At 38.6% G+C, this 21293-nt stretch overlaps 1 protein-coding gene across 2 annotated transcripts; it reads left to right on the top strand.

Annotated features, from left to right (window-relative positions):
* Nucleotides 1–179: 179 nt before the first annotated feature.
* LOC127413711 (leucine-rich repeat-containing protein 73-like) lies at nucleotides 180–20068 on the top strand. 2 transcript variants are annotated; one of them, XM_051651070.1, is made up of 6 exons: nucleotides 180–2462; nucleotides 5780–5940; nucleotides 6193–6315; nucleotides 7165–7265; nucleotides 18472–18667; nucleotides 18781–20068. In XM_051651070.1, the coding sequence occupies exons 1-6, from the start codon at nucleotides 2191–2193 to the stop codon at nucleotides 18873–18875; spliced, it is 948 nt and encodes a 315-aa protein (XP_051507030.1). In that variant the 5' UTR covers nucleotides 180–2190; the 3' UTR covers nucleotides 18876–20068. The 2 variants fall into 2 exon arrangements, with proteins under 2 accessions (XP_051507030.1, XP_051507031.1); XM_051651071.1 differs by having other exon boundaries at nucleotides 182–2462; nucleotides 19704–20068.
* Nucleotides 20069–21293: the final 1225 nt, after the last annotated feature.

The following is a 21293-nucleotide window of genomic DNA, read 5'->3' as shown; positions in this document are numbered from 1 at the left end:
GAATTAATGAAACATTTTTATTTATATAAATAATGAATATAAACATATTAACTGTGTAAATGTAAAAAAAAACCGCGTTTTTTTTTTTTTTATTTCTGGAAAGGTATAGTTGGCTATTTAATGACAAGTTGCCATTGTGACAACTTACCCTATGTAGTGTGACAACATATTCAGATTAGTTCATATAAAAAGCTTTTTTGTAGCCAAGAACTCATGGTATGTGCCTATACAGAAAACAGGCTTTGCAAAATAAACCTACCCAAAGAAGTGGCCTATTAACCGTGATAAAACGTGTGACAACTAGCCCCGGTGTCCCCTATATTTCATAACGCACTAGACACAACCTACTTCCAAGACCCAACTAATCATGCGTGATCATCCATACACTGCAATAGATGGTCACTTGTTACCTCACTAGCTCTTGGCTCGCCCATTTTGCCTTCCTACACATGCTCAACCCAGAAGACACTCTCTCCTTGTGGTCAACCCCACTCCATCAGCTGTCAAGCGGATTACCTAAAGCCTGAACAGACCAAGCGGCTGCTTTGGCAATGGTGCTGGTGGTAAAATGAGCACCATTTAATGTGGGAGACATTTAGACGGCGTCCATAGTAACCGACAGCACCTGCAAACAGAGGTAAACTCCGTTGTCATCTTTACCTTGATGCTGCAAAGGATGAAGTACAGAGGAACCAAACAAGCATGTCGGGAATAGAAGCGCAAAGGACACAGAAAACGCTGAAGTAGGCGCACCACACCTTTTTTGCGTTTTTCTGAGCCTATAGACTGCAAACCGGTGTGTACGCTGCCCTACAGTCGTGTTTCAACACTGCGCACCCATGCTCTTATTTCAGCTGCGAAAGGACAGCCGATGGACAATGATGTCAGTGCTGTGGACTTAGTGGAGGCTCTGAACACTAGAACTTTAAGGGGCCGTTCACACCGAACGCGTTTTTGAATCCGTCCGCGCTGTTTTGTAATCATTTTCCTACGTAAACATGCGCTAGACAGCCGAATATGAACGTTGCGTTTTTTCAGCATCTCGCGCAGGAGCGCCGCGGTTTTTAAACGCAGTATCAGCTTCAACTGTTACAACGCGTCTCGAGACCCTTGTGTTCTGTTATATTCGTTGCGCCACGTTGTTGTTTTATTCAGAATCTCGCGCAGGAGAGCCGCGTTTTTAGACGCAGTGTCAGGTACACAAATAACGTAAGCTGTTAACGTGTCTCGAGACACCTGCGTTCGGTTATAGTCGCTGCGCCTCGTCTCGCTGTTTATTTTTGTTTTTTCCGGCATCTCGCGCAGAAGTGCCGCGTTTTTTAGACGCCGTGTCATGTAAACAAATAATGGGAACTGTTAACGTGTCTCGAATCGCTGTTTTTTCTTTTCTTCAGCATCTCGTGCAGGAGTGCCGCGTTTTTTAGACGCCGTGTCATGTAAACAAATAACGGGACCTGTTAAAAACGTGTCTCGAATCGCTGTTTTTTCTTTTCTTCAGCATCTCGTGCAGGAGTGCCGCGTTTTTTAGACGCCGTGTCATGTAAACAAATAACGGGACCTGTTAAAAACGTGTCTCGAATCGCTGTTTTTTCTTTTCTTCAGCATCTCGTGCAGGAGTGCCGCGTTTTTTAGACGCCGTGTCATGTAAACAAATAACGGGACCTGTTAAAAACGTGTCTCGAATCGCTTTTTTTTTCTTTCCAACATCTCGCGCAGGAATGCCGCGTTTTTTTAGACGCTGTATCAAGTAAACAAATAACGTAAACTGTTAAAAACGCGTCTCGAGACACCTGCGTTCGGTTATATTCGTTGCGCCACGTCTCGCTGTTGTTGTGTTTTTTGTTTTTTGTTTTGTTTTTCTCAGCGTCTCGCGCTGGAGCGCCGCATTATTTAGACGCCGTGTTAAAAAGATCGTCAACTTTTAAAAGGCTTTCGGTACCGTAGAACTGCTGTGGAGCTTTAATTGCAAACAAACAAGGCATTTTGCGTTTCAGTTGACGTTTAACTTAAACTGGCTACTCTGGAGAATAAGTCGCTGTGTAATCGAAGGATGTGATAGCCTGTATGTACGCATGTTGTGTTAAAGTTGGCACTGGCTTCTAAGAATATGGTTGCTGTCGGGCATCGGTTTAACTCCACGATCCATTATGCTGTCCACTTGGCACGCTAGTCAACCTTGACGCCACCGAAATGCTGCCGGGCTCGATTCAGATAACGGGAGAGGCGCTGTCCGGTGCTGAAATCAAAGATATATGCGACAGTCTGAAAGAGAACAGTGTGCGGCTTCTGTCTGTACGCGGTTGTCAGCTGTCCGATCGAGACTTCGGCCGTGTGTGTCGCGGCGTTTCAGAGTCGCATTCTCTCGCACAACTGAACCTGAACCTCGGTGTGGTGTCCACCATCGGCCGGACGAAGCAGCTGGCAGATGCGCTGAAGGCCAACAGATCCATCCAGACACTCTTGTAAGTGCTCGAGCAAAGGGTTCTGTCGTTTCACTGAGTGCAATGCACCGACCACAGTATGTTCCTCTCTGCGATTATTCAGCTCGAATCACTCAACGTTTAGCCTGTGACTCCATTCAAACTTTTGTAGATCATTCCAGCTTCAGGTGCTATAGGCTATTTTGTGGCCCACTTTTTAAGAAATGTAAAAAACCGAGTTGGAAAATCTCCTTTCAACTTACATTGTTGGGTAATATCCGTGAAACTGAGCCTGAACCATGGCAGTGAGGATTTCTATGTACAAATAATCCATATGAAATAGTCTGGAAGTTGAGCACAATAGATATAGTACATGTGCTTCATCATTTTTATGATAAAGCTGTAAATTGTGAATGAAATTCTCTACTGCAACTTGTTTATCATTTCCAAAACACACAACAATACTTTACAGGTTTACACAGCCAGGAAACTTTTAATAATGATTAAATGCCAATTCTGATCAAACTGTTTGGGTTAATCTAAAGGTTTGAAATTGGTTTTGGTAATGAGATGGTTTATGGTTTATTTTTCGATCAAATTGAGTAATGATTATTTGAGCCTAAATTGACCTGTTTCATGTGACGTCACCATATGACCGCGCCGCCATATTTGTGGCCAATATTCCATTTACCTTCAGTGTGTAGTAGGATGCGACAAAAAACTTCTTCGTGAGTTTAAAAGCAGCTCCTCAATTCAAACAGACGGGATCATCACAGACATTTTTAAATACTGTGTCTAAATCTGAAAACAACACAAAAAATGTGTAACTTCTGAATGAGAGATGTTTACGGTGACGTGTGTGTACTCGCTCACTGGTGTATCCTTATGTTTAGGATGGGCTTTAGGGATAGGGACCAATGACTCCCTACTACGGTATGGTTAAGGTTAGGGTTGAGTGTAGGGATAGGGACCAATGACTCCCTACTATGGTTAAGGTTGGGTGTAGGGAAAGGGACCAATGACTCCATACTATGGTTAAAGTTAAGGTTGGGTGTAGGGAAAGGGACCAATGACTCCATACTATGGTTAAAGTTAAGGTTGGGTGTAGGGAAAGGGACCAATGACTCCATACTATGGTTAAGGTTAAGGTTGGGTGTAGGGAAAGGGACCAATGACTCCATACTATGGTTAAAGTTAAGGTTGGGTGTAGGGAAAGGGACCAATAACTCCCTACTATGGTTAAGGTTAAGGTTGGGTGTAGGGATAGGGACCAATGACTCCCTACTATGGTTAAAGTTAAGGTTGGGTGTAGGGAAAGGGACCAATGACTCCATACTATGGTTAAAGTTAAGGTTGGGTGTAGGGAAAGGGACCAATGACTCCATACTATGGTTAAGGTTAAGGTTGGGTGTAGGGAAAGGGACCAATGACTCCATACTATGGTTAAAGTTAAGGTTGGGTGTAGGGAAAGGGACCAATAACTCCCTACTATGGTTAAGGTTAAGGTTGGGTGTAGGGATAGGGACCAATGACTCCCTACTATAGTTAAGGTTGGGTGTAGGGAAAGGGACCAATGACTCCATACTATGGTTAAAGTTAAGGTTGGGTGTAGGGAAAGGGACCAATAACTCCCTACTATGGTTAAAGTTAAGGTTGGGTGTAGGGAAAGGGACCAATAACTCCCTACTATGGTTAAGGTTAAGGTTGGGTGTAGGGATAGGGACCAATGACTCCCTACTATAGTTAAGGTTGGGTGTAGGGAAAGGGACCAATGACTCCATACTATGGTTAAAGTTAAGGTTGGGTGTAGGGAAAGGGACCAATAACTCCCTACTATGGTTAAGGTTAAGGTTGGGTGTAGGGATAGGGACCAATGACTCCCTACTATGGTTAAGGTTAGGTAGGGATAGGAACCAATGACTCCCTACTATGGTTAAGGTTAGGGGTGGGTGTAGGGATAGGGACCAATGACTCCCTACTATGGTTAAGGTTAGGGATGGGTGTAGGTATAGGCTTTAGGGATAAGGTCCAGTCAGGTAGCGGGGAGTGTGGAGCTGAATCGTGGATAAAATATCTTTAAATGTCTGCAAAAGTTCAATTTGCCAATATTTGTGCTGTCTTCAGACCTGTATGAACTTTTCCTGGGACTGGGCATGGACCAAAAGACATTTTTGATGTTTTTCTTGATATAGTTTCTCGGGTGTTTTTGCATTCACAGCCATTGTTTCCTTCCGCTGATGGTCAAAAATATGGTGGCTGCGGAGAAAAGTGATGTCACTGAAACAGGGCAATAAATGTTGACATTTCAAATCAATTAAAAAAATTTTTTTTTTAACTAATCAGCTTCTCAGATTTGTGGCCAAAGTTTTGTGTGTTGCGGTAGTGAGAATTTATTTGTACATAAGAAAAGAAAATCCTTTTAAAAATGTGGAAATATGTTACAAATTGTCTTGATTTTACTGTTTATAATGATTTTAGATTTCCCTTTTAATATTCTAAAAGAAAAGAAACAAATAGTTAACTTAAAAAAAAAAATCTTGTGTGTCCTGATTGAAACATTTTCAATTCACTTCCTGGAGGATGACACAATTGAACTGGCTTTTGATAGTTAAAGGGATATTTAAATTGATATTGAAGAGACTGGAAAAACCTATTCATTGATTACCAATTCAAACAAAATTCCCATGAAAGCACCTGAAATATTTCTTATTAAATGGCACACGGCAAAATATTCGCTCAAACTAAAGTAGTGGAATTATTTTAAATTCACCTAATTGTGATATCGTGAATAAAAACTTCCTAGTATGATTTCCATCTTTAAATGTTGTGAGTTTAATACTGTATCCAATAGACATATCTGATGAGGATATGATATTAGACTGTATGGTATGACCATTAACTATCTTTTACTTCATTATATTACAAAAGGCATCACAAAAGCGTTATTTGTTGATTCTCATGCTTAAAATATAAGGTTGTTTTGTTTTTGCATGTCACTGAGTCTTGACAGCAGGCAAGTTTAGGATGGCTCTGATGCAGTATTTCATTTAAACAGAACTGAAGTCTATAACCTAAGCTTCTCTGAAATGTTAACACTAATTTTTTTCGCTTTTCAAGTACTGCTATTTCATTCAGGCAGTTGCAGTTCTAGCTTGTGTCATACCCTGGGCGAACCCCCTCTTCAGCAACCCAACCCCAACAAAATTTGTTAGCTGGGGGGTGGGGGGGTCCATGTCACCACCAGCATGATGCCACTCCAGGCGGCTGCCCATGTTGCCACTGCCTAAATCTGCCACTGCCTTCAGGGAACTCAAATCTAGCACAAAACATGATGTCTACTTTCCCTGTGCCCCTTATAGTCTCCATGGGAGTCCACTGTTAGATGCAGGACTGGTCACTCTGAACGCAGCTCTCTCCACTCACCCCTCACTGGTGTCATTGGACTTGGGCGACTGCATGCTGGGTGATGAAGCTGTGCGTCTCATTTGTGGCATGCTACCTCCGGATGGAGCCAAATCAGGTAAAGCATCAGAACCAGTAAATAGTAGCCTATTCATGACGGTTTCCATAAAGAACTCTCTTTAAAAGTAGTGTGCCGCATTCAGATTAAATAAACAAATGAGGATTCCACCTGGCAGTAAAAAGTTCTGTGAAATCCAGTTTATTTCCAGTTGTAAAATACTGTAAATTTGTATGAATTGAGATTTAGCAGCAGACTTACAGCTATGGTGAATTAACAATGCTCTTTTATGCAATCAATACTACTGTACAGGGCTTAAAGAGCTTACACTGAGCGCCAACCCAGCCATCAGCAGCCAGGGTTGGGCTCGACTGGCCATCGCCGTGGCTCACAGCTCACAGTTACGGGTCCTCAACCTCGACTACAATCCCTTAGGTGAGCAATTTTGACCTGCCGTGTAAAGACAATGCTACAGGTATGGATTTACACTGGCCATGAAACACAGATTTGGTAAACTGACAGTAAGGACAAAGACATTTTAAACATTTAAACCTGGAAATAATGAAAGATTTAGGATTTTGAAAAATCTACAACAAAGTTGATACAAAATGAAGTAACATTTAAGATATTTAAGATTTAAGATTAATACTGTATATCTAGGTCACTAATACAAAATGCAAATTTGTGACATTGACCATGTTAACTCCTTTGTATAAAAGGTCAAATTTTGTTGTTTCCATTGAAGCACACAAGATGCTTTTTAGAACATTCTCAAATCATGTTGGAAAACATGATCATCAGGATTTGCACAAACTTGTAGAGTCCATTTTTATTTTTCAATTAGAATTTTCACTCAAATTGTTGCACTGTTAATATATCTTTCAATGAAAGATGCAAAATTGAAGCTAGTAGTTTCACACTTTTGGACCCCACTGTATGTCAAATAAGCTTACCATGATAACATCTTTAATAAGTAATTAATTCAAGGGTTTGCTTTAAAAATATATTAATTATGTTTTTTGGTTTGACACATAAATCTATTCAACAATTACTGCAAGGAAGCAAGTCTTTCCCTGGAGTAAAGTGTATGGTGTAGCCTAGATGTTTTTTGTTTTTCTTTTGACACATTTATTTTGCTGACCAATGCTCCTCAGTGCATGAATTTGCCACCCTAGTGCACAAAAATTGCTGCAGGATAAATGCAGTTTGCACTTTTAAAACCACAAGGACTGCCTTGCACCTTGACCCCTCTCTCTCAGCTTTTCCCATTGGTTGTGTTTCTAGGGGATCACATTGCTGGAATGTTGGCTGTCGCTGTTGCATCCAGTCGAACTCTGGAAGTTCTGGATTTGGAGGGAACTGGTCTCAGCAATCAGTCAGCACAGGTAGATCCAGAACTAATCCATGCAACATCATTATTTTTTATTTATGGTATTTTTGTATATTATTTAATATTTTGAGTTGTCTCTGTTTAAAAAAAAAAAGAATCAATATGTACAGTACATTCACATTTTTTTTTTTTACATTTTTATGCATTTGTCAGACACTTTTATCCAAAGCAACTTACAGTGCCCTTATTATAGGGACAGTCCCTCTGGAGCAACCTGGAGTTAAGTGCCTTGCTCAAGGACACAGTGGTGGTGGCTGTGGGGATTGAACCAACAACCTTCTACTTACCAGTTCAGTGCTTTAGTCCACTACGCCACCACCACTCCATTTCAATATAGTGTAAGATTATTAAAAGAAAATTCTGTCATTTACTCACCCTCATGGGTCGCTCCAAACTTTTATGACTTTTTGTGGAACACAAAAAGTGAATTCTTGAAGATGATCTGGACCTCTATTCCATGCAATGGCTGTCAAGGTAAATAATAATAAAAACATAAATAAAAACTGAAGAAAAAAAAAAGCATCATTTAAAAGTATCATTAAAGTGGTCCATATACCTCCAAATTCAAAGTCATATGAGGCCATACAATAGCCTTTTGAAGGATCAGACTGAAATGTAATTTATTCACTAAACAGCTTGCTCATGGCAGTAGCTTTCAAATGAAAAATGCCACCTTGTCACATCAAGTTTCAGTGACATCAAATGTCACATGCAACATCATTGATGTCAAACCTGATGTGAAATATCTGAAGGCGCCATGTTTGAATTGGAAGATGTATAACTGGTGAGTGTAGTAGTGTTCACATTAACTATCTTATATAACTAGACATAAGAATGAATGGTTATTTGTACACCATTATGTGCTTATCTGTTTTTAGTAGTGAAATTGTTTTCCTACTAAGAAATATGAATTGAAATCATTTGATATCACAAGAAAAAAAGGCACCACTGACTGCAGTAAAAGGCAGAAATTCTTTTTTTGATAATTTTGATCTAATTATGGGACAACTCATTAACTTAACTAGCATCTGCGAAGAGCATCAAAAACTAGCACGGGTGAGTATTTAAATACATAAATATCTTCACGTTTTGCAGCTGGTGCATCAGCATTTGACTGGAAACACTCAAATTGTCTCATCCCCTCCCTGAAACAGATAATATGATTGGTTAGCAAATATCCCATCTCAGTTGAAACAAATGTTCTGATTGGTTGTTCCACTCATTGTTCTGGCGGCTATAAATCCTTAGAAAGATAGGTGGGCATACCATGGATGCCCTAGACTACATTACTGATAAATTTGGAATGGCCAGACTGATCTCATTGTGAAATCGGAAACAGTAGGTTGAGTTTTCTTTAACTAAAATCGGTCTGAGCCGAAATTCAAAACACTGCCTCCAGTGGCCAAAGCTGTAAGTGTGGTGTAATGTCCACACAGGGGCGCCAAAAGCGAGTCATGAAGCGAGTTGTTTTCAGCTGTAGAGGCTGTAATACAGTGAAGAGGAATGCATATTTTATACAATGAACCCCCAACCCAAACCCCAAACCTAAACGTAACCTACTAAATGCAACCTCTGAATCACAGTCGTTACTGATTATGCATACGTGATTACTTCCTGGTTTCAACGCAAGATTCAAACTTTGGTTTAAATTCCGTGAGTCGATCCTAGGGTAGTGAGACTCTCGGAAACAACATGCCGACTTCCCGTGTGATCATGTTGGAATGACATGAGGGTGATTAGTAAATGATGAACAATCCCTTTAAGGCATATGATCTTCAAATGCACTCTGAAACTTATGCCTAAATAAATCCAGTCCTTCTTAAATGCCCCATATAATTTTCTTATTGCTTCTGCATTACATAAACAGATACTGAACAGTCAATTTATAAAATAACCTGCCAAAAGACCTACCTTGAATTCTAAGAGAGAAAACACCACCTATATTACTTGTTTCACTTTAACTAATTTTCTATTTAAATCAGTGATAAATTATGGGCTAAAAAGTGCATTGTGATGCATGTAATATAATCTGTGCTGTAACCAGGGTTGGGGAGTAATACATGTAATGGGATTACGTATTTAAATTACAAAATATAAGTACCTGTATTCCACTACAGTTACAATTTAAATCATTGGTCATTAGAATACAGTTACATTAAAAAAGTATTTTGATTACTGAAGAGATTACTTTGCATTTTATTGTCATTTGTTTCATTTAATATTTAGTCCTTTCAGATGGAAAACATTTATACATATAAATGATGAGATCCAAAGTGCATTTGAACAGTGGTGAAACACTTTCTTATGATGTGTTACATTCAAACGAGCAGACAGAGAAGTTAGTTTGAAGTAAGTTTGGAGCAGAAGAAATAGAAATAAACCTTGTGATAAAATGCTATTTCTAGCCATTTTACATGCACGTTACCAGGCACGATCATATTTTTTTATCAAGAAAATTCATGTTGGATCATAATTTATTTTTTTCTAGTAAGACCTTTGATATTAGGGCAGAAATCATATTCTTGATGATAATTTTTGTATTGTTTTCCTGTAAAAAGATCTAAAAATCCTTAAAACAAGATCAATTTGATTGATCTTGTTTTAGAAACAACACTGCATAAGATATTTAGGTTTTTCAGAGAATGTATTTTTAACATGTTTTGTCTTACTGTACTGGCAGAGTTTTTATAGTCAAAACAAGTGAAAAAAATCTACCAGTGCTGAAGAAGTAATCCAAAGTATTTAGAATACGTTACTGACCTTGAGTAATCTAATAGAATACGTTACAAATGACATTTTACAGCATGTATTCTGTAATCTGTAGTGGAATTCATTTCAAAAGTAACCCTCCCAACCCTGGCTGTAACTAAATTCATTTTGTCCTTGAAAGGAGATAGGGCATGTAGATCAGATATGCACTTTATCAACCAGATGAGTAATACTAAACCTTTTCCTATTACAACTTGCACAAGAAATATAGTGCTGTAGGGGAATAATGGATTAGGAACAAGTTTAAGCCATAATTCCTCCCCATGTTCTTAAAGGAATAGTTCACCTCATAATTAACATTTTAGCCATACTGACCTTCTTGTCATTCCAACCCCTTTATTATTTTCTTTCTTCTGGGAAACAAAAAAGATATTATGCAGAATGTACAAGCTTCTGTTTTACATACAAGGCAAGTAGATGGTGATATAAAGGGGTAGTTCACGCCAAAATGAAAGTTCTCTCATAATTTATTCACCCTCATGATATCCCATGATATTTTTCTTCAAATGTGTTCTGGTGAAAAAAAAGTATGACTTTTTTTTCACCAGAACACATTTGAAGAAAAATAGAAAAATATCTTAGCTCAGTAGCTCCTTAAAATTCAAGTGAATGGAGATTTCTCTTTTGAAGCTCCAAAAATCACAGACAGTCAGCATAAACATCATCATCTATTCGACTCCAGCGGTTAAACTAATGTCTTCTGAAGCGACATGATCACTTTTGGTGTGAAAAAGATTAAAATATAAATACTTTAACTCTAAATCATGCTTCCTTTCTGCAGCGGTATCGTGTGTGACGTAATCGCATTGGCATTTGAAATACGCCATAACTGAGTCACGTGCATCACAGCCGGAAGAGCAGCACTGTTTACAAGTGAGAAGGAGCGCTGTACAGTAGCTTGTTTGGTTTTGGTTTAGATCTGTATTTATCTGTTTCTTTACTCACAATGGTGCGTTTGTGTGCTGATCCTGGATGTCTAAACTGAGTGGAGAACGTGAGATTATGTCTGTATCATGGCAAAGTGAATACGTCACATGAGAGACTGCTTGAACTCCACCCTCTTGTGAAGTGTTTAATTATAGTCAAAAAGTACTTAAATATTAAAGCGATCGTGTCACTTTAGAATACATTAATTTAACTGCTGGAGTTGTATCGATGATGTTTATGCTGACTGTCTGTGATTTTTGGAGCTTCAAAAGAGGAATCTCCATTCACTTGCATTTTAAGGACCTACTGAGCTAAGATTTTTTCAATTTTTCTTCAAATGTGTTCTGGTGAAGAAAGAAAGTCATACACACCTGGGATATCATGAGGGTGAGTAAATAATGAGAGAATTTTCATTTTTGGATGAACTATCCCTTTAAACTGCCAAGCTCCATATAATCTACTGTATATATAAATACAGTCCATATGACGTTATACTTTGTGTAAAAAAACAAACCGTAAAATATTCCCCACTGATAATATTTTGGGTGAACTATTCCTAAAAGCTATCGAACTTTCCCTGTTGTCCAGTAAAATGGCAGAGAAGAGTTATTTTCTCTTTGTAACCTTCCACTAGAGGGCCAAGTTTCACAGTAAATTCCATTTTCCATGCTCTCAGTGTTTAAAAACATTCTGAAATGTGCTTCCCTCATGATGGTTGTAATTGCAAAGTCTGGTCCTTTTCAGTCTCTTACTGTATGTGTGTAAATTAATGCAGAGGCAGTAGAGTCAGCTTTGGGCTAACGCACTAAAGTCAAAGACAACAGGCTGGGAAATGATTAAAGTACACCATGACACCTCTGCCCCAACAACTACTCCCTCTGTTTGCATCATCCTCAGTCACACAGTGTCCTATCCAGGCATGACACAACAAGTTTCCAGCAATATTTTGTCTGTGAATTTGTCTTTCCACACTGAATGCAAAAATGCTGTGAGACATGACACAATCATAGCCAATAAACATATTGGTTGGAACTAGGGCTGTACCGATGCAAGCATATATTGATATATTTAGACTCTTTTTCTCATAATATTGCATCAATATTTTAGACCCTTATATCAAATTTAGTTATATATATATATATATATATATATATATATATATATATATATATATATATATGAAAAACTCAGCAAAAAAGAAACCCCTTTTTCAGGACACTGTATTTTAAAGATAATTTTGTAAAAATCCAAATAACTGTACAGATCTTTATAGTAAAGGGTTTAAACAATGTTTTGCATGCTTGTTAAATGAACCATAAACAACTAATGAACATGCACCTGTGGAATGGTTGTTAATACACTAACAGCTTACAGATGGTAGGCAATCAAGGTTACAGTTATAAAAACTTAGGACACAAGAGAGACCTTTCTACTGACTCTGAAAAACATAAAAAGAAAGATGCCCAGGGTCCCTGCTCATCTGCGTGAACGTGCCTTAGGCATGCTGCATGGAGGCATGAGGACTGCAGATGTGGCCAGGGCAATAAATTGCAATGTCCGTACTGTGAGACACCAAAGACAGCGCTACAGGGAGACAGGAAGGACAGCTGATCGTCCTCACAGTGGCAGACCAGATGTAACAACTCCTGCACAGGATCGGTATATCCGAATATCACACCTGCGGGACAGGATGGCAACAACAACTGCCCGACTTACACCAGGAATGCACAGTCCCTCCATCAGTGCTCAGACTGTCCTCAATAGTATGAGAGAGGCTGGACTGAGGGCTTGTAGGCCTGTTGTAAGGCAGGTCCTTACCAGACATCACCGGCAACAATGTCGCCTATGGGCGCAAACCCACCTTCGCTGGACCAGACAGGACTGGCAAAAAGTGTCATGGTTTTGTCTCACCAGGGGTGATGGTCGGACTCGCATTTATTGTCGAAGGAATGAGCGTTACACCGAGGCCTGTACTCTGGAGCGGGATTGATTTGGGGGTGGAGGGTCCGTCATGGTCTGCGGCGGTGTGTCACAGCATCATCGGACTGAGCTTGTTGTCATTGCAGGCAATCCCAACACTGTGCATTACAGGAAAGACATCTTCCTCCCTCATGTGGTACCCTTCCTACAGGCTCATCCTGACATGACCCTCCAGCATGACAATGCCACCAGCCATACTGCTCGTTCTGTGCGTGATTTCCTGCAAGACAGGAATGTCAGTGTTCTGCCATGGCCAGAGAAGAGCCCGAATCTCAATCCCATTGAGCATGTCTGGGACCTGTTGGATCAGAGGGTGAGGGCTAGTGCCATTCCCCCAGAAATGTCCGGGAACTTGCAAGTGCCTTGGTGGAAGAGTGGGGTAACATCTCACAGCAAGAACTGGCAAATCTGATGCAGTCCATGAGGAGGAGATGCACTGCAGTACTTAATGCAGCTGGTGGCCACACCAGATACTGACTGTTACTTTTGATTTTGATCCCCCTTTTTTCAGGGACACATTATTCCATTTCTGTTAGTCACATGTCTGTGAAACATATTCAGTTTACATATATTCTTAGTTGTTGAATCTTTTTATGTTCATACAAATATTTACACATGTTAAGTTTGCTGAAAATAAAAGCAGTTGAAATTGAGAGAACATTTATTTTTTGCTGAGTTTATATATTTGTGTGCATTTATATAATTACTTACAGTTCAATGAATAGAGAAGCAGTTCGTCTAAGTTAGCACAAACTCTGAAACCGACATTTCTCAGTGTGTTCAAAACAGAAACAATTATGAAGCAACAAAAATGGAAAAGATAACATACAAAAATATCAAACCATTGATTTGGCCAACAAATATTGTAATAGTACTGTAAGTATTAAAATTTAATTACATTTAAATTACATGTGACAACCTGCCCCAATACAAAACTTGCCCTGAACTCACCCTGAAACATACCCTGGTCCTGAGAACATGGTTTGAACTTTCAGTTAAATATTTATTATATTATTTATTACACCTTCATGTATGTCAGTGTTGTGTTATAGTGTTTACTTGTTTACCCAAATGCTATATAAAAATATCGTCATTATGAAATTTGTTTTTAAGGAAAGAGTTCACCAGAATAATTCTAATTTAAGAGGGTTTTGAACTAGGTGATTGAAATCAATATACAAAACCATTGCTAGAGAAAGCACATGTATGCATTTATGTGTCTGTGTGTGTGTGTGTGTGTGTGTGTGTGTGTGTGCATGCGTGCGTGTGGATGGATGTCCATTTTAAAACTGTAATTTAACTACTTGCATCCAAAGTTGTTAAAAATTCTATAAAGTGCCACCAAATACATCAACAACTCTGTAGAAATGGGAAGCTGTTATCTGAAATTGGCTTGAGGCATGTGAACACATTAGTTTTCAAAGAACCTCAGAGTGCCAGTTTAGCTGAGAATCCAGAGAAACATTTGAATCTCATTATCTCTACAGGGAGCCAGAGGTGAGACTCACTCAGTTTAGTCACCATATTTGTTCTCAGCCCATCTAGAATCTGTTCACCCATAGATCTAATGCCATTACCATCCTAGACTACACTTCCTCTGTAACTGGGAGTTGGTCCTCCCTTTGCTGCTATTTGCTGCAGTAACAGCTACCACTCTTCTGGTTCAGCTTTCTACTGTACAGTATATGGAAACGGGGATTTGCTCCCATGCAAACACAAGAGCATCAGTTAGGTCAGACGCTGATATTGGGCGATAGGTCCTAAGTCTGACTCGCCGTGTGTTTCAATTCATCCCAAAGGTGTACACTGAGGTACAGGTCTGGGGCAATTTATAATGTGGTGAATTATTCTGAATAATAATCTGGTGCCAACATGATCACAGTGGAAATCGACATGCTGCTTCCAAATGTTCATGTACCCTGAAATCAACCCCGATCCTCTGAATTACTGACAATCACCATCTCCCATCAGACATTTTTGCATCAATTCAAATATGTTTACCTTTCCATGTGGCACTACTGATAGTGTGTTGTGCGAGCAGCCTTAGAGACATGGGTCTTGGTCCCATGGAAACCAGATATTAATCACATTCACATAAACAATGGTGAGTAAGATTCTGAGGTTGCATTTTCGCTCTAAAATAACATTTTCTGTCCACTGACGGTTAGGTTTAGGGCATATTGTTACTAAAATATGCACTCCTGTTGACTGTATTTCATCATTCACAACTAAAAATACAACTCGTTTTTGGTGCCAACCTGTGGACATTTCACCTTAACATCACTTCCAGCTTCAGCCCCTGGGGGCAGTGGTTCAGGTTTCAGAAAAAAGACAGAACTTTGGTCCTCCTGTTGCTGAACCTGTTGCTAAATTCATAGTGTGATTAATTGGCTGTTGCACAAGGGCATTGTCTGCTGAAACAGAATAGGAAAGTGAATCTGAACCTGTGTCTGTAACAGGTAAATTATAAAGTATGCAAAAAGCAGTATGTCAAAACAGTAGAATGTGACACAACCCTATCCGGCCTGAACAGTATTTTCAGATTTAAGCCCAAACAAGGGCTGGGTGATAGGACGATGTAATCGGATATCGATGATGTCTTACAAAGATCCCGATGCCGATTGCGATCAGATGATGATTGACAATATCGGGAAATGGCAAAACCATGGATCTGGGAAGTCGCCAAATATATTAAACAGTGGCCAGGGTGTGAAACTAGCACCCGCCACCCGCAAAATGCAACGAGGCTGAATCCAGTTTGCAAGTTCCTCGTCCAAATGTATTTCATGTGCAGGTAATTTTACTCCTCTACCCGCAACAGGTTGGCAACCTGTAAGATGTCTCGGAGTGACACATGACAGCGTGAGCCTGTCATGTGGAGCACACGCATGTAAAGAGTTATCACTCCTTTTTCTCTGTTTCATTCGTCTGAACACTGTTTGGAAGAAAAATGTCATCTATGAGAATGCTGCAAATTATCTCAGATCATCTCGGGAGGTGCTGTGAGTTTAGTTCGCTTTATTTCCACGGAGCAGTTCGCGGTTAACATGCATTGTGAACGCAATGCTGCAGGTTCACTAAGATATATCTTTGTATTAGAAACAAAGACGAAAGTGATTAAATCATAAAGTAATACAAGACACGTTCACCATGAACCTAAAATTGAGTTCTATTTTCTTTTCTTTAGGCAGCATTAACTGAATTACCAAAACGCAATACAAACACAAATTGGCAGCATTATTTTGGGAACACAAGGGCATTTATTAGGCTTATTTATTATGATTATTATTGTCTTTACATTTATGATTGTCTTTAGTTCTTAATTTGTAGGCAATTAGTCATTTTCTGCCTGTTCTTGTTGACGGACGCTTGCGTGATGGCAAATGGAGCCATTGGAGATGGTTAATGTTTGGATTTGGGGAGGTGGTTAAATAAGATTTTTTTTGATCATTTCTTTATTTGAATTGCTTGTTTAAAGTGCAATTTGACTTAAGAAATGTTTTTTGTTTATGTGTTTCTTGTTTCAATAAATTAATAAAATTTTTAAAGCAAAATCAATAAAGCAAAAAATTCACCGACCCTCGGCAGGGGGGTTGATGAAATAATCGTAGATCGCAATATTTTTTTAAGGTGATTATCAATAAAATAATTTTGTACATATTGCCCAGCCCTGTCCTGAACCCGACCCGAACTTCTCCAGAACGGCGAATCTTTGTGACACTTGCACTAAAAACAAGTTAGACGAAGTGCAATGAATGAAACAGATCGCAGGTGTCTCGACATGCGTTTTTTCTTAAAAAATAAAGGAAAACAATTGGAAAACAGAGCAGATGCACATAAAAACAAATCCGGTGTGAACGGCCCCTAACTCGTCCGTTCACGCATGTCTGTGTGTGAGAGTGTGTGCGTGAAACAAGTTAGGTGGGCCTGTTTATTTTTTAATTAATTACAAACCCGAAAACGACCCGAACCAGAATTCATACTTAAAAAAAACAAAAACAAAAAACACACACAAAAACAACAACAACAACAACAACCGGAACCCGGCAGTTTCTTGGGTCCTGTCAGCCCTGAGTCGGGTTGCAGACCTCTACCAAGAAAGTTATTCATTGTGGTTAAATTGTACTTTTTTAAAGGAACAGTTCACCCAACACTGAACATTCTGTCATCATTTTTCATGTTCAAATCCATAAGACCCATATGACTTTTCTTGCTAATGCAGAACACAAAAGGAGATGTTTTAATAAAAGTGCCAGTTTTTCTTTTCAATACAATGGCAGTGGATAGTGCCTCACTTTAATAAATAAATATATATATATATTATTATTATTATTATTTTCGTGCTGTTGTTAGTATGTTAGAGGTTAAACAACATGCAGGTTAAATAATGGCCATGCTCCCAATATATATATATATATATTTATACTACCTAAAAAAGATATACTTTATTCAAGGAATGTTCCGGCTTTAATAAGAGTTAAGCTCAATCAATGGCATTTGTGGCATGATGTTGATTTCCACAAAAAATAATATAGACTTGTCCATCCTTTAATTTACACAAAAATACACATTGTTTTAAAAATATAGCTACAAGATGTAAACATTATACTTGTTAAAATGATTTTAGTGTGATGAAATTGCTTACTAACCTTATCTTTGTAAAGTTATTTTAAAGGAATTTTCCAGGTTCAAAACAAGCTAAGCTCAGTCGACAGCATTTGAAACATAATGTTGATTTCCACCAAAATTAATTTAGACTCTTCCTTCCTTTTCTGTAAAAAAAGCAGAAATCGAGATTTCAGTGAGGCACTTACAATGGAAGTGAATGTATAATTTTGTAAAAGCACTTACATTAATTCTTCTGTTAAAACTAGTGTATTATTTGAGATGTAAAGTTGATTAAATGGACATTTTTACAGTCATTTGAAGGTTTTGCAGTTTGTTGACATTACAACATCATTGCAACAAAGTTGTAAAATTGGCTATAACTTTACACAGAAAAGATTAGTAAGTGATTTTATCACACTAAAATCATGTTTACACGCATATTGTTTATGTCTTGTGGCTATACCTTTGAAAAAGTGAGTATTTTAACGTTCAAAGTGCCTCACTGTAATCCAGATTTTTGCTGATGTGATGAGTCAAAATACATTTTTATGGCAATCAACATTATGCAACAAATGCTGTTGATTGAGCTTAACTTGTATTGAACCTGGAATATTCCTTTAATGGTCAAGAAGTCAGATTTTGAACATTCTCAGGAATTTGGATGATCTATGTTTGTCTCAGGAGATTGAATCTTCTTATGCTTGATTTTATACAGGCTCAAATTCTATGTATCTGAAGAAGTCAAACTCATTACCATAATTAAAAAGGGTATCTGCATACTTTTGGTCATGTACTGCATATCTTTATTGATAAATCAAGTTGCAGGAAAATTCACTCCTTTTCAACATTCTTTACATGCAGTCTTTTAAGCTGCGGGCATGTGTTCGTCATGCGTTCCCTTGTTCCTCTGTGTTCAGGTCTTCCTAGACATGGTGGAGAACTACCCCACCAGCCTGCGTGTGCTGGTTCTGGCAGAGAATGACATCAGCCCTGAGCTACAGCAGCAGATCTCAGATCTGCTCTCTGAAGGAGAGGAAGAGGAAGATAAAGACGGAGAAGCCCGCGGAAGCTCGGTGGCCCCCAGAGAGAAACCGGCCTGGGTTCCCCACAGCAGTAAGGGTTGACCCAATCTCACTCTCTCAGCCTGTTCCCTTTGCTTCAAGACTGTTTCATTTAGAATTCCTGCTTTCTCTCTCCCTCTTTGTGTGTGGATGACTTTCCTGGAGTAACTGCTTCTAAGAGGCTGGGGAACAAGGGAAGTACAGAAACTCACGTTTCTTATGCAATATTTAGGAGAGATCCGATACTGTTTATGAAATAGAGATTTCTAATAATGGCCAGGTTGCGAGTTGTTCTCTCTCCTGTATATCCTGAAGTCATTAGATTTAAGTAAAGCTAGAATTTTAAAGGAACGGTTCACCCAAAAATGAACTTTCTGTCATTATTTATTCACCCTCATGTCATTCCAAAACACTGTTGAACACAAAAGTTTTTTTTTAAGGGAAAGAATTTTCAAAGAATATCTTGGTTGCTTTATTGCCACATAATGAAAGTAAATGGAGACTAGGGGTCTGTCAAGCTCCAAAATGACAAAAAGAAGGACTATAAAAGCATCATTAAAGAAGTCCGATGATCCCTGAGCTCTGCGTAGGACATCAATTTGGCCATGTATTTTCAACAGTGTTTTTGCAGTATTTTTTGTCCTTTTCAGAGCAGAAGGTAAGATGATCAGTGAATAGCAGACTAAATTATCATCTTAAATTTGAGTCTGTTACTCACACAAAGCTATCGTATGGCTTCAGAATACTTGGAATGTAGCACAAAAGTCATATGGACTACTTTTATGGTGCTTTTTTATAATTTTGGAGCTTGACAATCCCAGTCTCCATTCACTTTCATTATATGGAAAAGAACAAAGCAAATTCTTCAAAAAATTCTCCTCTGTTTCACAGAAGAGAGAAAGTCATACAGGTTTGGAACAACATGAGGGTGAATACATGATGACAGAATTAAAATTTTTGGGTGAACTATCCCTTTAAGGAAGAATCTTTAGTGGAAAAAGACTAGCAGTTCAGAAGTGGTTTAGCCTTTTTCCTGGCCTCTTTAGAAGTATTTCAAACATTTACCAAATTGTCTCTGAACCTTACAGACTCATCCAGCTCCCAGATGGTCCTGATGACATCAGGACTGGGTGAGAGCTTTTTGGCAGAGACAGAGATGTGATACTGGAGCTGCCTATGTTTTGTGTTTGCACTGTCCGACTGCTGCAAGACCTCCAGTTAGCGTGCAACCTCTAACACCGCATGACCTGTAGCACTTAGCAGAAGACAGTTCGAAGCTGGAGCAACAACCTTAACACCAAGTGACTTATAATACGCAATAGTGAATGATTTATTTTACAGATATACAGTCTATTTATAAATAAGTGTTTAACCGATAACAGTATACTCAGTTAGATCAGCTGTATATGGTTGATGTGATGGCCTGATGTCTGAATAAATATGTTTACACCTTTTTAAATGCTTGTTTGGTTCTCATTGTGCCCAACACCTGACTGTTAAAAATTATAAGAACTACATTAGTGATGCAAATAACAGGAGTACGAGTCCTGAAGAGCACGTGAGTCAGCATGTGAGCCGAAAGTGTCACAGAAGCACTACAAAATTATGTGATTCCTTTAGCATTTTTTATCTCACATTTGCTTTTTATGACACTACGGTTAAGTTTAGGTTTAAGATTTATGGTAGGGAGGTAGGTTTTGTTGATTTAAAACTCGACAGAGCATTAAAGGGAAAGTTCACCCAAAAACGAAACTTCTCTCATCATTTACTCAACCTCATGCCATCCTAGATGTGAATGACTTTCTTTCTTCTGCTGAACACAAATTAAGATTTTTAGAAGAATATCTCAGCTCTGTAGGTCCATACAATGCAAGTGAATGGTGACCAGAACTTTGAAGCTCCAAAAAGCAATTTAATTTGCTTTTAGGGCCACACAGTAGACATTTTGAAACTGTTGTGGTCAACATGAACCACATAATATCATTTAGTCATTTTAATTTTCATGAAATGAGATCAAACTGAAAGTTTTTGACCAGGACAAATTTCTCTTCTGTGTTTACACACAGTATCTCCTTTTAAAATCAGGAAGTTGGGGTGAGATGTCTTGAAGGGCATACAGAAATTGATTTTTGTGACAAGCTTTTCAAGACATCAAACTGTAAAAATTAAAACATTCTCAAGGCACAAGTTGGGGTTCTTTATATGCCGCACTGACAGCACCCTTTGAAGATCCTCCAGACACCCTGGAAAGGAGATCCAAATATCAAATTTATGTCCTCAAGGAACTTCAATATATATTTCAAGTGTCTTGAAACATTTACCTGTGATGTATTTTCTGAAGGAACCGTTAATGTTGCTATTTTTCAGTATCCGTTTGAATTCAGACAGTTTTCAGCAGAATATATGATAATCAAAATACATGCAAATATTAAAAGTGCCATCGCACAATGAAAAAAGGCTCAACGTTGCCATTACAGTTACAGCAGAGTCATGTTTCTGTGCTTGCATATTGTTACAGAAGCTTCTGTGCAAAGCTGATGTGTTGTTTATACCAGTTTTGAACAACTGTGAACAAAGTTTTGCCTTTCATTCCACACACTTTCATGCTTCATGCATTTTTAACTTGCCCAGTCTATTTTCTGCAGCTTTCAGAGATCTGTTATTCTTAACAAACAAAC

Source organism: Myxocyprinus asiaticus, chromosome 23 (genome assembly GCF_019703515.2).
Source record: "Myxocyprinus asiaticus isolate MX2 ecotype Aquarium Trade chromosome 23, UBuf_Myxa_2, whole genome shotgun sequence".
Lineage (NCBI taxonomy): Eukaryota > Metazoa > Chordata > Actinopteri > Cypriniformes > Catostomidae > Myxocyprinus > Myxocyprinus asiaticus.
This window is presented reverse-complemented; position numbering and strand designations above follow the sequence as displayed.

Excerpts from the sequence above, each read along its gene's own strand:
- LOC127413711 (XM_051651070.1), top strand. The coding sequence starts at position 2,191 with ATGCTGCCGGGCTCGATTCAGATAACGGGAGAGGCGCTGTCCGGTGCT. Across the intron at positions 5,941-6,192 it reads TCCGGATGGAGCCAAATCAG|GGCTTAAAGAGCTTACACTG; the intron begins GTAAAGCATCAG and ends ACTACTGTACAG. Across the intron at positions 18,668-18,780 it reads GGCCTGGGTTCCCCACAGCA|TAACTGCTTCTAAGAGGCTG; the intron begins GTAAGGGTTGAC and ends ACTTTCCTGGAG.